We start from the raw sequence: 16,375 nt of genomic DNA, 5'->3' as shown, positions 1-16,375 counted from the left end.
GGAGCAGGCAGTGAGTGACCCAAGACCCCGAATAATACCTAATGTTCTGAGAGCTTGAGATGGCGGTGAGGGTAGAGGGGCCCTCATCTTAAATGTATATTCCACACATGTGGATTTATATAAATACTCGAAGACCAGAGGCAGAAAAGGAAAGTGATAGGTTGCTTTTCAGATATGTGATCTTGGATACATTACTTATTTTCTCTGAGCCTCGGGCTCCTCATGTGTAGAGTGAGAATAATGATCACACTAACCTCCCAGAGATATGGTGAGAAATAAGGGCCAAGAGCGAAGTACTATATAAATGTCAATAACAGCAAAGATGATAACAAAAATAATAACAGCTGCCAACGAGGAGGGAAGTCAGGGTAAACCACCATGAAAGAAGTAGAATTACCTGGCAGCAGCGATACAGATGATTGGGCCGGAAGTCGCTGCCCCGGCCAGCTCACCTGCACTTCCTTCCCCTGAGATAACCCAGCCTCTCCCCTCGCCCATCTGCACTGTCTCCCTATACCAAGACGCCTTTCTCTCTCACAAATGACACAGACTCTGCTCAGCAAATGTTGGCTCCCGCAGGTGGCTGCTGAAGCGGCAGCTCTCCTCCTGAGCTTGGGGATTTGTCTGGATTAAGGTATGTGGTGACTGACTGATGCAGCCCTCGGGGTCAAGTAGATGGTCACAATTTGCCAGAATTAGCCAGGGTGACCCAGGCCTCTAATCCCAGTACTTGAGACAGGAGGATCATCACAGTTTCGAGGACAGCCTCCTCGATTTAGTGAGACCCTCATCTACTGAGTGAGACCTTGGTTCAAAATTTTAAAAATAAGAAGGTCTGGGGTTGTAGCTTGGAAGTAGAATGCCCTTGGGTTCGATCTCCGGCACCAAAACACAAACAAATAGGGGGAGAAAGATAACTGCAAAGCAATGTTGAGCTGAAAGATGGGTCAGCATCTCCTTTTTGGGCAAAAATTTCTCTCCGCACCTGCCAAAGGCCAGAAGGAAAAACACCTTTCCCTGTTGCTGGAAGCAGATTTACAAGTAATTTTATCCCACTTCTGACTCCATTTCTTTCTTTCTTTTTTCTTTCTTTCTTTTTTTCTTTTTCTTTTTTTTTTTTTTTTTTTTTTTTTTTTTTTTTTTTTTTTTTGCGGTACTGGGGATGAACCCAGGGGCATTCTACCTGGGTGAGCTACACCCCCAGACCTATTTTTTTAGCCTTTATATTTTGTGTGTGTGTGTGGTACTGGGGATGGAACCCTTCTATCTCTGGGCTATACTCCCAGACCTATTTCATATTTTTATTTGGAAACAGGGTCTCTTAAGCCAGAGAGGCTGGCTTCAAACCTGTGCGACCCTCCTATCTCCGCCTCCCAAGCACAGGGATTACAAGCGTACAACACCATGCCCAGCTGCCTTTATATTTTTTGAAACAGGATCTTACCGAGTTGCAAAGGGCCTCGCCTCTGGAATGCTAGGATTACAAGCATGTGCCACTATGCCAGGGCCCTCGGCCATGCCCTCAACTCCATTTCTTTAAACAACAAAACACACTTGTAATCCCATAACTTGGGAGGCTGAGACAGGAAGATTGCGCAGGTTCGAAGCCAGCCTCAGCTACTTAGTGAGGCCCTTTGCTACTCAGTGAAACCCTGTTTCAAAAAATAAAGAGACTTCCGGGAAGATGGCGACCGAGAAAAGCGGGGCTTAAGAGTCCCGCTAACAACCAATCTCCATTACCACAAAAAGAGTGCCTTTCATAGCCAGAAAACACCATCACCAGAAAAACAAAAAAACCACCAGGCTCCAGAGAGAAAGCGGACTGAGAACAGAGCTCAGGGCCACAGAGGAGACACACGCGCCCGAGGACGCGGCAGCAGCGCCATACTGCTGGCGGCAGCGGCGAACTCAGCGGACGGCTACAGCAAGCCAGGTGAGCCGCTGCGGAACAGCCAGGCGGGATCTTTCGGCGCAGACAGCATTTAAAGCTCCCAGTGGCTGAGCTCAGCACACGCTGCAGGGATTCAGAGTGGAAATCAAAACCAGAGAAGAAAAAATATGCCAGCCTCATGGCCGAGGGCATGGCAGAGGCGCCATATTGCCACCGGCGGCGGCAGCAGCAGTGAATTCACCGAGTCCAGTACAGCTACATCTACGTACTCAAGAACAGTGAGTCAAATTGCGGGCCACAGAGGAGAAATCCCAGTATTGTGCCTCCTGGGACTTGACCCAGTGAGGGAGTGGTGGTGGCAGAGATATCACACCATAGGAGAGCGTGCAACCTGGCACCCCCCATAGTTTAAAGCAGCCTCTATCGACTTCCTGGGTCGGAGACTCTGTGATACAACCCAGTAAAGGAGTAGTAGGGTCTGAGATAATACAGACTCGAGATCCAGAGCACCTTAAGTGAAGCCATAGTGACCCAAGGGAAGAACCCAGAGAAGGCACAAACCTCCGAAATCATGGGAAAGAGGAATAACACTGAAGTAATGAATGTGCACAACCCCACAACATCAGAACCTGATAAAACAGAAAATCAGAGATTTCTAGAAGATCAAATCAGGAAAATAACTGTAGAAATAATAGAGGTGCTTCGAAAAGAACTCAGAGAGAGCCAAAAAGAGATAAAGGATGCAATTAATGAAGTAAAGGCCTCAATTCAAAGCACAAACAACCGATTAGACCACATGGAGAACAGAATCTCGCTCTTAGAAGATGAGCAATCCAAAAATGAATGCATAGTTTCTAATCTAGAAAAAGATATCCAACAGCAGGAATCTGACATTGAAGAAATATGGGCCCATCTTAAGAGAGCTAACCTAAGAATAATTGGAATAGAGGAGGGAAAAGAAAGTGATACCAAAGGGATCAACAATCTCTTCAAGGAAGTAATAGCAGAAAATTTTCCAAATATAGAGCAAGAGGTTGATACACAGATCCAGGAAACTTATAGAACTCCCTTTAGACAGGATCCGAGAAGAGGATCCCCACGCCATATAATTGTCAAAATGACCAATGTGGAAGCCAAGCAGAGAATCTTAAAGGCAACAAAAACAAAGGGCCAAGTGATATTCAGAGGCAAACCAATTAGAATCACTCCAGACTTCCCAAACCAAGTCATGAGAGCCAGAAGGGCTTGGAGTAACATATTCCAAACTCTGAAAGAAAACAACTTCCAGCCAAAAATTTCCTATCCAGCAAAACTTTCTATCAAATTAGATGGAGAAATAAGAAGCTTCCATGACAAACAGAAACTGAAGGAATTTATGTCTTCAAAACCAGCGCTAGAGAAAATACTCAAAGAGATTAACTACAAAGAAGAAATAGGTAACACTCACCAGAACCAGAGAAACAAGAGTTTCCATCCAACAGACAACTAAGATTGGTTATCTGTGGAGATTCATTATTTATGTTAGTCTTTTACCTATCTCTAAATTGTATTGTTTGCCTTTATTGTTGTTAATTTTTAGGATTTCTAGTTGGAATATTAATATACCTTCAGATATAGCATTTGGAAATATTTTATCCAATTCTATTAGTAACTTTTAACTCTGTTTACATTGTCTTTGGATATACAATATTTTCTTTTATTTTTTAGGGAGTTTGTATATTCTTCTGTTGCCTGTGCCATTGAAATCATATCCAAGAAATCACTGCCAATTTCAATGTTGTGAGGTTTTATGACCCAGATTTTCTCCTAAAAGTTTATAGTCTTAAGATTTATATTTAGGTCTTTTATCTAGTTTGAGTTAATACTTGTATGTGGGATTAGGTAAGGGTCCAATTCTATTCTTTTCCATGTAATTATTATTTTTCAGCAATATTTAGTTAAAAGATTATTATTCCCACCACCAAATGTTCGTGGAAACCTTGTCAAAAATAACTTGACAATATAGGGAAGAAGTTAGCTCTAGGCTTGTATTTAACTCCAATGGTCTATATATCTGCCTTTAGAACAGTACTACACTGTTTCAATTATTGTAGCTTTATATGGTTTGAAATCAGAAAATATACATCTTCTAGCTTTGTTTTTGCTTCGAGATTGTTTTGGGTATCTAGAGTCCATATTCCATATCAGGATAGATTTTTTTTCTGAAAAAATAAACATATGATAGTTTCACCTAAAAAAAAGAAAAAAATATTCTCTGGTAAGAAAGAAAGCAAAAAGAAATATTGAAATGTTATCTTTAAGTCATCAAAAGCTTGGTATCAGACAAATGAAACTGTTATGTGAGATTATCATTTTTAATTTTGGATAAATTGCTATAATACTAGATGTCAACCACTAAGCCAAGCATGGGAGGGAGGGATGGGGAGAGAATGGGGTGGGGATCGGGTGGGGGCTGACTGGGCGATGTGTGCATGTATGTCTACAAAAGTTTGTATCCCACTATGATGTATGAATACAGTGCACCAATAAAATAAATAATATAAAAAAGAAATTAAAAAATAACAAAAAGAAAAAAAAGAAAAAAAATAAAGAATAAAGCCGGGCGTGGTGGCGCACGCTTCTAATCCCCACGCTTGGGAGGCTGAGACAGGGAGATCGCCCGGGTTCGAAGCCAGCCTCAGGCTCCACAATTCTGGATCTTCTCGGGGGGCCCCTAATGTAAAACTAACCCTGTGGCTCAGAGGCTGGCCAGGTGAACCTTGTCTCCCCCTGTCCTTTTCTGGAACAGTTTCCCCTTCCCTCTGCCTGTCTGCGTTGTCGGTTTCCAGGTCCTGTTCTATGGTGTCCGGAGAAGGCGGCGTCATCAGGTCCCCACAACCTCCACGCACACAGACTGGGCCATCTTCCCAAAGGCTCTTTGAAACTGCCAAAAGGTGGCCTCGAGTTCTCTTAGGCATTGAAAATGAGGCTTCCCTTGCTGTCTATTTTTGTGTGTGTCTGGTGCTGAGGACTGAACCAGGGGCCATTCTACCCCTGAGCTACACTCCCAGCTCTTTTTTATTTTTTTTATTTTTTGAAACAGGATCACACTAGGTTGCTGGAGTCTCACTATGACATTCCTGAGACTGGCCTCAAACCTGTCATCCTCCTGTCTCAGCCTCCCAAGTACTGGGATTATAGGCTTGTGCCACCACACCTGGTTGCTATCCTCGTTTTGATCCCAAACAGACTGCAGACATGGCCCTGTAAGGGGTGGGGGAGCCCAGATATTTTTAGAAAAAAGGAAATAAAGCCTTTGGTATCTTGGTGTTTAAAGGAGGCTGTCATGACAGTGGGGGAAGTGGGAGGATGGAGAGGAAGATTTGCCAGGGACAGGTGCATCTTGCTTGGATCTCCCTGCAGGACAGCTTCTCTACCCATTTTCTAATAACATAAACATCCAGTAGGGATATCCAATTCTTTACATTTCCAAAGTCGGGTCTTTTCTTGGGTTTACACTTGCTTAAGTAAAGAAAGCCCTAACTAAACAAATAAACAAAAACTCAATGGGAGAACCCTTGATCAAACTCGTCCTGAAGCCATACAATGAACCCTCTGTCATTTGCTTGAGACAGTACCTTTAACCGAAGGTAAAGCAGAAAAGCCTCCCAAGTCCCCTTCCATCTCTAACTCTACTTCTGTGATCTCCATGTTAATACCTTGATTGTGATCGTTCTAACTGGGCCAGCCAAACATCATTTCAGAACACCATTTTGGGGGGGAATGTCTGCCTCCTAGACATAGGGATTTTCTCCAACATTCATTTATTTGATAAATATTTCCTAAGCACCTGCTTTGTACGGGGTGTTGTTCTGCATACTAGAAATGGTGTGATGAACAAATCAGATAAAAAATCTCTGCCTTCCTGGACATTGTATCCTAGAACGGTAGGAGGTAAAAGATGGTTTTTTCTATATGACTGTTGGGCACATAAATGTCCCTTCTTTATTGTATTAGCTCATTTACTGTCTTGGGAAAGAGTCCAGACTGTTAGAAGGTTACCAAGTTTCTCTACCAGAACGCATGGTTTATAACACTAATGGGGCACGCAGGACATGCAGATATGAGGCACCTTTGCAGCCCTGGATCATCTCCCCCCAGCAACTCCATTTATGTCCACCTCCACGCACTCCTTCCCCCAAAGACAATCACTCACCAAGTCGTCTGTCCTCTGGGAGGCCCAGGCTGCTGGTCCGGCAAGGGTGGAGAGACCAGGGCATGACCCCAGGACCAGGGGCCCTTCCCCCACCCTTTTGGCCTCAGCAACCCCCCCGACAGGCAGCTCCAACAGGGCCTGGGGGGGGGGCTGCCAGCCATTGCAGGGCTGAACTCTCCATGAACCAGGAAGGGGAGGGTGTGGGGGCCACAGAGTGGGACCGGCAGGGGCTGGCTGCGGAGGCCAGGCTTCTGGGCGAAGCTCCTGGCTAAGTAAGTATTGAGCTGCCTCATCTCCAAGGCGGGGGTTGCAATGGAGCTGTCAGGCCAGAGTAAACTGAAGGGGAGTCTCAGGCCTCTAAGGAGCAGAGGGCACGTGCTTTGTGGGGCTCCCCCCCCACCCACTCTACATTTCCCTTCCAGGCAGAAAGGGCTCAGGGGCTCAGAAAGTATCTGGACCCAGGCCAGTGATCTTGAGAGCCTGGAGGAAATGCAGAGAGTGATTTTAATGAGCTCTCACTAGGCCAGGAGAGCATATTTGATAGGATACGTCTCCTCCCCATCTTCCCATCTCCCCCTGCACCGCCAGGTTTCTCAGCCTTCTTACCTACCTATGTCTTCTATCTTCAGGAGAAAGGATGGGTGGGATAATTCTGCTTCTACTAAATCCTGGAAGCTGGGTATGGTGGCACACTTCTGTAACCCCAGTAGTTGGGAGGCCAAGACAGGAGGATCGCGATGTCAAGGACAGCCCCAGCAACTTAATGAGGCCCTCTGCAACTTAGTGAGAACCTGTTTCAAACTAAAAAATATAATCAGGTTGTTGTTGGGGGGGGGGGGTAGCTCAGGGTAGGGTTTCCCTGGGTTCAGTCTTCAGTCACACACACACACACACACACACACACACACACACACACACACACACGATCATACGCCTAGAGAGGTAGGCTGGAAGAAGTGACACCAGTTACCCAAGGGCACAAAGCAAGCCCTTGGTAAACTCAAGCTTCCTCCCTTCCTATAAAATCCTTCTCCAAATATCTCATCTATTTGTTTCCTGATGAAGAGAATAACCGTGGACAAGGACCAGGAGGTCAACCTTTGAGCTAATGTTTGCAGCTGCTGGAGCCTCCCTGTTCTCCCAGGAATTGGACATTAAATATTTTGCATCTCCAATTCCTGTCCCACCCAAGACACACTTTAATGATTTAAAACATTTGAGAGCCATTGAAATAGCAAACGCTGAAGCATCCTGGGTAGTGCGGGTGAGTCATGCAAGGGAGGTCATGCAAAGAAATCCTTGGAGCCAGACTTGACTCACCAGAAAATAAAATATCTGGCACATCTGCAGGGAGCACCGATCTCATGGGCCACAATGATCGAATCCAGAGTTGCACAGTGAGGCTGTCCTGTCCTGTCCCTCGTGGTACTGTATTTACTGTAAGCCAGTGTTCTTTGGGACTCCCCTTAACGCTTTCATTTATAATTATCTTATTCCCTGGCAGTAAGTCCTATGGTGATGGTGCCAGGTGGGTCTGCTGGTACAGTACAGGAGGGGGGCAAAGGCTGGAAGACGCCTGCTTCTATCATGCCAAGACCAAAGATAATTCAATGTAAGAAGGTAATCGAAAAATGTCTTTTGTGAATATATAAAATAGAAAACGTTCTAGGTGGCCATGGTGGTGCACGCTTGTAAGCCCAGTGCTTGGGAGGCTGAGACAGGAGGATCACACAGGTTCGAAGCCAGCCTCAGCTACTTAGTGAGGCTCTCAGCAACTTAATGAGAACCTGTTTTCAAATAAAATATAAAATATAAAATAGCTCTGGGAGTATAGCCCAGAGGTAGAAAGCCCACTGGTTCCATTCCTAGTAACACACACACACACACACACACACACACACACACACTATAATTTCTACTAAAGATTTAACTATCTTTCTTTTTTTTATGGTACTAGTGATATTCTGACCAGGGACATTCTGCCTCTGAGCTATATCACCAGCACTATTTTTTTTTTTTTTTTTTTTTTTTTTTTTGCGGGTTTAGGGATGGAACCCAGGGGCATTCAACCCCCGAGCTACACCCTCTGCCCTATTTTTTTATTCTTTATGTTTGAAACCGGGTCTCACTAAGTTGCAGAGGGCCTCACTAAGTAGCTGAGGCTGTCCACGAACTGCTATCCTCCGGTCTCAGCCTCCTGAATGCTGGAATTACAAGCCCGGCTAATTTTTTTTTTTTTTTGAAACAGCATCTCATTAGGTTTCTGAGAGCCTCACTCTGAGACTGTCCTGTGATCCTCTTGTCCTGGGATTCTCCTGTCTCAGCCTCCCAAGTACTGGGATTACAGACGTGCACCCATGCCTGGCTGCTAGGCAGCATTCTAAACATTTCTAATAACATATTATTTAATAACATATTCAACATCTTCCATTTTACATCTGAAGAAATGGAAGCACAGGAAATATACTAACATGAGCTTACCCGGTTACTACAGGAGACCACACTGAAAACTACGGTTCAGAGCCCTCGCCCTCTGCCACTCTAAATCAGGAACTTAAGACCGGTGTCTGCCTTCAAGACCCCTTGTCCATCTTCCCATAACTCAAAGGAGAAGGAAAGACTATACAAGGCCGGTATCACTCTCCTCTGCTACAGCTGGCCTGGCAAGATGCCTAAGTTATGCTCAGCTGCAGAGAAGAGCATCCCTCTGCCTGTCTCTAGCCCCAAGTATTTGACACATATTAACACATTTATTTATTTGTTTATTTGTTTATTTATCTATTTATTTTTGGTACTAGGGATTGGACCTAGGAGCTATCTACCTCCAAGCTACACCACCAGCCTTATTTTATTTTTATTTTGAAAAGGTGCCATGCTAGGTTGATGAGAGTCTCACGACTTGTTGAGGCTGTCCTCAAACCTGCAGTCTTCCTGTCTCGGCCACCCAAACACTGGGATTACAGGCATGAGCCAACACGCAGTGCTATGTTAACTCATGCAATCCTAACATTAGCTCTGTGAGACAGGGCCCAACAGTATTCTCATTTTATAGATAATGAAACTGAGCCAGGCATAATGTTACCCCGGTACTTGGGAGGCTGAGGTGGATAACAACTGTTATACCAGTACTTGGGAGGCTGAGATGGGAAAATCACAGGTTTGAGGACAGCCTCCGCAACTTTACTAGACCCTGTTTTGAAATAAAAATAGAATAATAAATAAATAATAAAAATAAAATAAATCAGAAGGGCTGGGGGTTTAGCTCAGAGGTAGAATGCCCCTAGATTCAATCCCTAACTCTACTACCACTGCTACTACTAATAGTAATAATAATAATAATAATAATAATAATAATAATAATAATAATAAAAAGAAACGGCACAGGTTATTGGGCAGCTTGGCCAAGATCACATGGCTGGTGAGAGTCAGGGCTTAGATCAAGCATAGGTGCCCTGGACACTTCCCCCAACTCCGTGGTCCTCTTTCTCCTTCCTCTGACCTCCTTCTAGAGATTCTCTGAGCCTCCCCCATTCTCCCCCTTCCCACCCTCTCTTCCTCCCCATCCCATGGACTCCTGACCAGGACCCAAAGGTCTTGGCACAGGAATGTTCATAACAAAGAAATCCTCAAAATTAAAAAAAAGAGGAACATCCCTGGGCTTAAAAAGTCTCTTTCTTTTTATCTTGTCCAGGAGATCAAAAGGCCTCACGTTGAGAGAACAAACTGCTGAGGAAAAAGGCCAAAAAAAGAGGAGAAGTTCACACTTGGGGCTGAGAAACAGATGGTGCAGAGAGTGGGGGGAAGGCTTGGCTGACCCCCCAAGCCTGGTGTCCAGGAGTAGGGGGCAGTGCTCCTCAGAAACCTTAGCAAACTTTTAGCCAGCCCTAAGAATTCTCCCTCTCGTGAAGACCAAAAACAAAAGGAAAAATCTCTCTTAAGATTTTCATTTTCAAAACTGGAGATAGAGCCAGGCATGTAATCCCAGTACTTGGGAGGCTGAGACAGGAAGATCCCAGGTTTGAGGGCAGCCTCGGCAAAGTAGTGAGACTTTCATCAACCTAGAAATAACTTGCTTCCAAATAAAAATAAAACAGAGCTGAGGATGTAGCTCAGAGATAGAATGAATGCCCCTGGGTTCAATCTCCAGCACCACACACACACACACACACACACACACACACACACACACACAAATTGGAGGTATATTTTCAGACCTGGCAAAGGAAGTATGGGAGTGGAGGCTTTCAAATTCTGTAAAAAGGAAAAAAGGTATGTATTTGTAAAGAATGGCGGAGTCTATGAGTGAAACATTTCAACCTCTATTCTAGAGAGTGTCAATGAAGACTAAGTATTTGGGTCACATGGAGCACAGTTTGCTTTGTTTATTTGCATTCTTTCCTTTGTCATCTATAATGGGAGGATACACACTGACTTATTTTTTTCCAAAATAAATGTCTTCCCATAGACCTCTCTGGGGCCTCAGAATGGAGGGGGGATTCAAACGGGAAAGTGCTAAGTCTGGAAGGGGCCTGGATCTTTCCATCTCGGGAGACCAGAGGCTGGATTCTTTGTGGATTCTCTTGAGCCTGCCTCTGTGTTAACAAATAAGTGACCTGGCCCTCAACCTTCCCTGGAGGAAGCTGGTGGCTCCTTCTGCTATGACCAGGTCTCAGTGGCACCAGCCTTCCCCCTTTCTCCTGGCACCTCCTTCACCCCTCCCCCAGGCCCACCATCCTAAGGCCCAGCTGTGCTCTGGCCACTGCCCCACCCCACCCAGAAGGCGCTGCTGGCTCAGATTAGGTGGCTCCAAGTGAGGGGAGTTTTGTTTCCACAGATACTTGCTCTGTCCCTTTTCAAGGTGACCCCTTTGGGGAAGCCAAGCTTGCTGGTTATTTCAATTAAATGCAGAAAAGCAGGTCATGATTTTTTTTTTAAGACAGGGCAAGAAAGCAGCAGCCTCTGGGGAAGATAAACTTCTTGCATTTTTGCAACACTCAGATGTGATGTGGTGTGTGTGTGTGTGTGTTACTGAGGATTGAGGATTGAACCCAGGTGCCTTCTGGGCATTCTATCTCCAAGCTTCACCCTCAGATCCACAACTACCACCCCCCTTTCTTTTCTTTTCCTTTCTTTCTTTTTTTTTCTTTCTTTTTTTTTTCTTTCTTTTTTTTTTGGGGGGGGGTGGTACTGGGGTTCCTGGAAGCCCTTCTACTTCCGGGCTACACTCCCAGGCCTATTTTTACTTTTTTTTTTTTTTTTTTTTTTTTTTGGTGGTACTGGAGTTCCTGGAAGCCCTTCTACCTCCAGGCTACACTCCCAGACCTATTTTATACATTTTTTAAAATTTGGAAACAGAATCTCTTAAGCCAGCGAGGCTGGCTCCGAACCTGCGCGATTCTCCTGTCTCCACCTCCCAAGCGCGGGGATTACAAGCGTGCGCCACCACGCCCGGCTTATTTTTACATTTTTATTTGGAAACAGGGTCTCCTAAGCCAGCACTAGCGGCTGGCTTGAACCAGCAAGATCCTCCTGTCTCCGCCTCCCAAGCGTGGGGATTACAAGCCTGGGCCACCACACCACGCCCGGCTCCACCCCCCTTTTTTGAAACAGGATCTCACTAGGTTGCTAAGAGTCTAGTAAGCTACTGAGGCTGGTCTGGAACTTGGGATCCTCCAGTCTCAGCCTCCCGAACAAGCACTAGGATTACAGGAGTGTGCCACCACACCTGGAAACATATTTCTTTGGTACTGGAGATTGAACCCAGGGGCATTCTACCTCTGAGCTACATCCCCAGCTGTTTTTATTTTTATTTTGAAAGAGGTCCTCAATAGGTTGCTGGAGCTGGCCTTGAGCCTTCGACCCTCCTGTCTCAGCCTCCCAAGTCCTGGGGTTATGTAAAGGTGGTGTGCGCCACACTGGCTGGAAGACACGTCTCTTCCTCTCCAGCTAACAAACTAAGCAATTATTGAGAGCATTGGCACCAGTTTCATGAGGAAGCATGTGCTCCCGTTGCTTCTGCATACTACTCCGTATACATACATTTTGCTGCCTTTCATGGGTTATAAATTAAACAGATAGGGGGGCCAAATAGGACACCCCACCTTGGTCATCACTGCACCCCAGGGGTGCAGCCCCAGCTTAGTTGGTGAAGGTGTAACTGGAATCAAACGTGGACCTGGAATCCTGAGGCCCACAGCTTCTCCACCACATCCTTCTCAGGATGAATGAATGCTGATGGTGGTTTCACCACCAAAGATTTGCCAGTGGGACCCTCAGGAGACAATAACCACCCGTGCGGCTTGTTTGGACAGCCAAGAGTCTCTTGGAGGTTAAAAAAAAAAAAAGCGTGGTCAGTCAACCATCTGGTGATACCCCAGCCCTTCCCCACCCCTCCTCCAGCCACCCCTGGGTGGCTCGAACCCCAACCCATGCAGCAATCGAGCACCCAGAGACCCAGGAAGAGGCAGCTCGCCTAAGCCCTGGCCTGCAGGGACCCAACTCTCCAGCCACTGAGACTCCTAGCGCCCCCTTGAGTTGCCAGAGTACCCAGTGGAAGCAAGAGAACTGGCTTGTGGTGGGTGTGGAAGAGCACGTGTGTGCACACACATGTGAATGTGTGTGTGTACGCACACGTGTTAACCCTGATGCCAGTTGAGAATTTGCCAGCTACCAACCCTCTTCTTATAAGAGCAAGAATGAAGGGGAGGGCCTTGACTTCTTCATTAAAGCACTCACCGTGATCTGCCGGAGGGAGTTGGGGGGAAAGGAAGGGTTAGAGTTCTCTCTCTTCCGTCTTCCTCCCACTTTTCCCTCTCTTACACCTGCTTTTTGGTCTTTCTGGACAGATCTGGGCTTTTCCTTCCCTTTCCCTCTAGAAAGGTCTTTCCCATCAAAAAGGTCTTAGCCCACCACCTTCTTCTTCCATGTCCTTCTGGATTCTCCCAGTGACCAGGAGACTGATGGCTGTCAGGCCTGGGTTCCTGGAGCCCAGTTCCGCTTAGGCCCACACCCAGTAAGTAGGCCTTCCCTTGTGCCGCTGAGCTAAACCAACCTGGGCTTTGCCACCCCAGCCAGCCCGCCCGCTCTCCCCTCTCCTCTCCTCTTCTCCCCAGATGCAGAAGCAGAAGCAGGACCGATGCGGAGGAAAAACACACTTTATTGAAATGAGGTAGTTGGAGGTACACAGAGAACCTGGCCTGCTTGGGGCTGAGTTTTCCAGAAACTTGAAAGGCATCTGTGGTCTCTCCAAGATTCAAAGAAATGCTGGCCCCCCGCCAGGAGCTCTAGCTGTACCAGGGCTGCCCCCCAGGTGGAGGTAGGGAAAAGGTTCCTGGGTTCTCCAGGAGGCAATAAATAGGGGGGTGTGGTGGGGGCGTGCCTGTGCCTTCCTGGTTGAGGCTGGCTGGCGCAGAGTTCCAGAAATCTCTGGAGTACTAAGTTCCAAAACACTTTGGTGATCTAGTGATGAGGTCGCTGGTGGGAGGAGGCAGGTCTCAGAAAACAGCCTCTGGAGACTGCGTTAGTGCAATACAAACGTGCCTGGAGAGGGGTAGGAGGGTGAAATGGGCGCTTTTTGGTCTATCATTAGGGAGCTGGTGCTACTGTGTAACATCTGTGGTGATTGGATTAGGGATTAAGGCTCGATGAGGACGCTCTGCCGGGAATAAAAACAGCACCCGTTCAAGGGCGGCTCCCTCCCAGGAATAAAAAGGGGAGTTGGGGTAAGGGAGTGCTTGCGGAGACTCCTCAAGCTCAAAGGCACTGAACTGAAAGAACCCAAATTGGAAGGGCTGGTGGCTTCCACCCCACCCCACCCCACGCAGTGACGTAAGCGGATCCTCAGATCCAAGGTTCCACTTAGGGCCGGCTGGGTTCCGCCCAGGCCTCTGGCCCTGTAGGGCCCCCAACCGTTATCCACCCCACATCTGAGAAAAATGTCTTCCCTTCCTGGCCCACCTCCCCAGGCAGCTCTGAACAGGGCCCCAGCCGCGAAGAGGATCCCCAGGGCAGTGGAGTTGGGGACACAAGGAGAGGGCTGGACTGGGGCGCTCCAGCGCTGGAAGCCCCTTGGGTCGGAGGTTCGGTTCAGGAGGTGATGGAGCCGGGCGAGGCTTCCGGGGAGGTGCACACGGACTGGTCAGAGGCGTCTCCAGCCGCCTCCTTGGGGCAACCTGGTGGGGCTGGGGCCACTCGGCCTCCCTCTCGGTCACGTTTCTTCTGCTTCATGCGCCGGTTCTGGAACCAAATCTTGACCTGCGTTTCATTGAGCTCGAGGGTGGCGGCGATCTCCACTCTCCGGGCCCGGCTCAGGTACTTGTTGAAGTGGAACTCCTTCTCCAGCTCGGTCAGCTGCCGCGTGGTGAAGTTCGTGCGCAGCCCGCCGGGCGCGCCCAGCCCCAGCTCCGACACCTTGGCTGGGGGCGGGGCGCGAAGAAAGGCCGCGTCAGCTCGCACCTCTCGCCCTCCCCTCCGCCGCTCCCGGCCCGCCTCCGCACGCGGGTTCGCCATTCTGTCCAACCTCGGTGTTCAGAGTCCCCCCGGATCACCGGGTCCCCCCCCCGGGGGCGATCTCTGAACCCGAAGCCACCTCCCCCATACTCCCACCCCGCCACGCCCTGGGCTTCCACGGTGCGCGCACGCATCAGCCGGGGGTCCTACTGAATCGGTGACCCAGACACTGAGTGGGTGGGGAGGTCCTATCTGACCTGGTGGAGTACACTTACCTGCCCCTACCAGAGAGAACCCAGCCCGCACCGGGACACCTCCGGGCAGGGCCAGCTGAGTTCTTAGGCCGTGGAGAGGGGGTGGCCTCAGCCCTACCTGTCTTGGGCGGGTTCCTCTTAACCTTCATCCAGTCGAAGGTCCGGGCCGTGGGGGTGCCGGGTTCTGACGGGCAGGTTGGTTCCTTGTCTTCCGAGAGGAGATCAGCGTAGGCCGGTGCAAAGCTCGCCGTCTGCTCGTTCCCATAAGGGGGCTGCGGCGGCGGAGGGTAGGGGCCCGGGCCGGGGCCGGGGCCGGCTCCACCCGCTCCGTAGCCGTCGGGCAAGCCCCCTAGCTGGGCCCCGTAGCTGGACGGATGGAAATAGCCTCCGTCGCCTTCTGTTTGACCCAGAGGGTAATACTGAGAAGGCCCATAGCTGGGGCTGCAGGCAGCCGGGGCGTACCCCGAGGGCGCGGAGCTAGGGAAGGATGCCCCCAGCGCTGAAGACGGCTGCTGGGCCGGGTAGCCCGAGTTCTGCTGCAGCGCCGGGCTGGGCAGCCCCCCACCATAGCGGCCCTCGCCTGCATAGCTGTCAATGGCTGGAGCCGAGCTGGGGGGGAAGGAGGATGGGGCGCTGTGGGCGCTGTAGGCGCTGGGTCCCCGGTTACAGAGTGGATACTCTAAGAAGGAGTTCATCCCGTTATAGTCCATGCGTCGGTCGAGGCAGGAGGGTCGGCCCGTTTGGGGGAGACACCCTCTTGCCCTACAACCTTTCGGCAGTATGTGACAGCGCTGAGCCTTGCGTCCATGGCCCGGGCCAGCTCGCCGGGGCCAGCGCTCCCCTAGGAAGGGGGTCGGGAGTGGGGGTGGGGGGGCACATGTGATCTCTCCCAGGCCAATGGGCTAATCGGGCCAGAGTTTGGCAGCCCCAGCGCCCATCCATCACCCCCCAAGCATTAGCATGACAAAGACACTTCAATCACCCGCAGCCCATCCATCTGAGGGCGACGTGGAAGCGTCAAAAACATCTTTCTTCAAAGACTTTTGGAAAGAAGGGACCAGAGGGAGGGGGGGAAAGTTTGAAGAATATTCAAGACTTTCCTCCCCACCCAACCCCCAAGGCCTTCAATAGGCTCCGGGGTTATTAGATTTGGGCAAATTCAACCCAGCTGCCCCTCACTCTTCCTATCCCTCAAAGGAGCCTTCCCCCCAAGGCTGGAGACGGGAGGTGGGGAGCCTAGCTTCCATACTTGGCCCACTCTGTGTTTCTTGCTCCATGTTTGTCTTGGGGTGATGGGCTAGGACTGCCCAGCGAGGTATGTTATCTCGGGCCAAATGGATGACTGTGAATAGAGGGTGGGGTGCTAAAACACCTAAGGGTGTGAGGCAGGATCTAGAATCCAGAGGAAGAGGGATGGGGGACGCACTTCAAGGAAGCCAGCCAGGACTCTAGATATGCTGAGAGCAGGATGAGAAATGCCGGCTCCCCTCCCGTCTCTCTGCATAAAAGCTCTCTCCCCATTCACACACCCATCCCTCTCCCTCGGCTTCTCTTTATATTCTCTCTGTCTCAATCTATCTCTCGGTT

The 16,375-nt window shown here is 48.9% G+C and overlaps 1 protein-coding gene across 1 annotated transcript; it reads right to left on the bottom strand.

The window, feature by feature from the left end:
• Positions 1–14,171: 14,171 nt before the first annotated feature.
• Positions 14,172–15,591, bottom strand: HOXB1 (homeobox B1; the record flags this gene model as incomplete). The annotated part of the gene is made up of 2 exons (XM_080712219.1): positions 14,907–15,591; positions 14,172–14,500 (listed from the first exon to the last, which is right to left on the bottom strand). The coding sequence occupies exons 1-2, from the start codon at positions 15,496–15,498 to the stop codon at positions 14,172–14,174; spliced, it is 921 nt and encodes a 306-aa protein (XP_080568345.1). The 5' UTR covers positions 15,499–15,591.
• Between the last annotated feature and the right edge of the window lie 784 nt (positions 15,592–16,375).

Source organism: Muscardinus avellanarius (assembly GCF_963383645.1).
Source record: "Muscardinus avellanarius genome assembly, chromosome: 16".
NCBI lineage: Eukaryota > Metazoa > Chordata > Mammalia > Rodentia > Gliridae > Muscardinus > Muscardinus avellanarius.
This window is presented reverse-complemented; position numbering and strand designations above follow the sequence as displayed.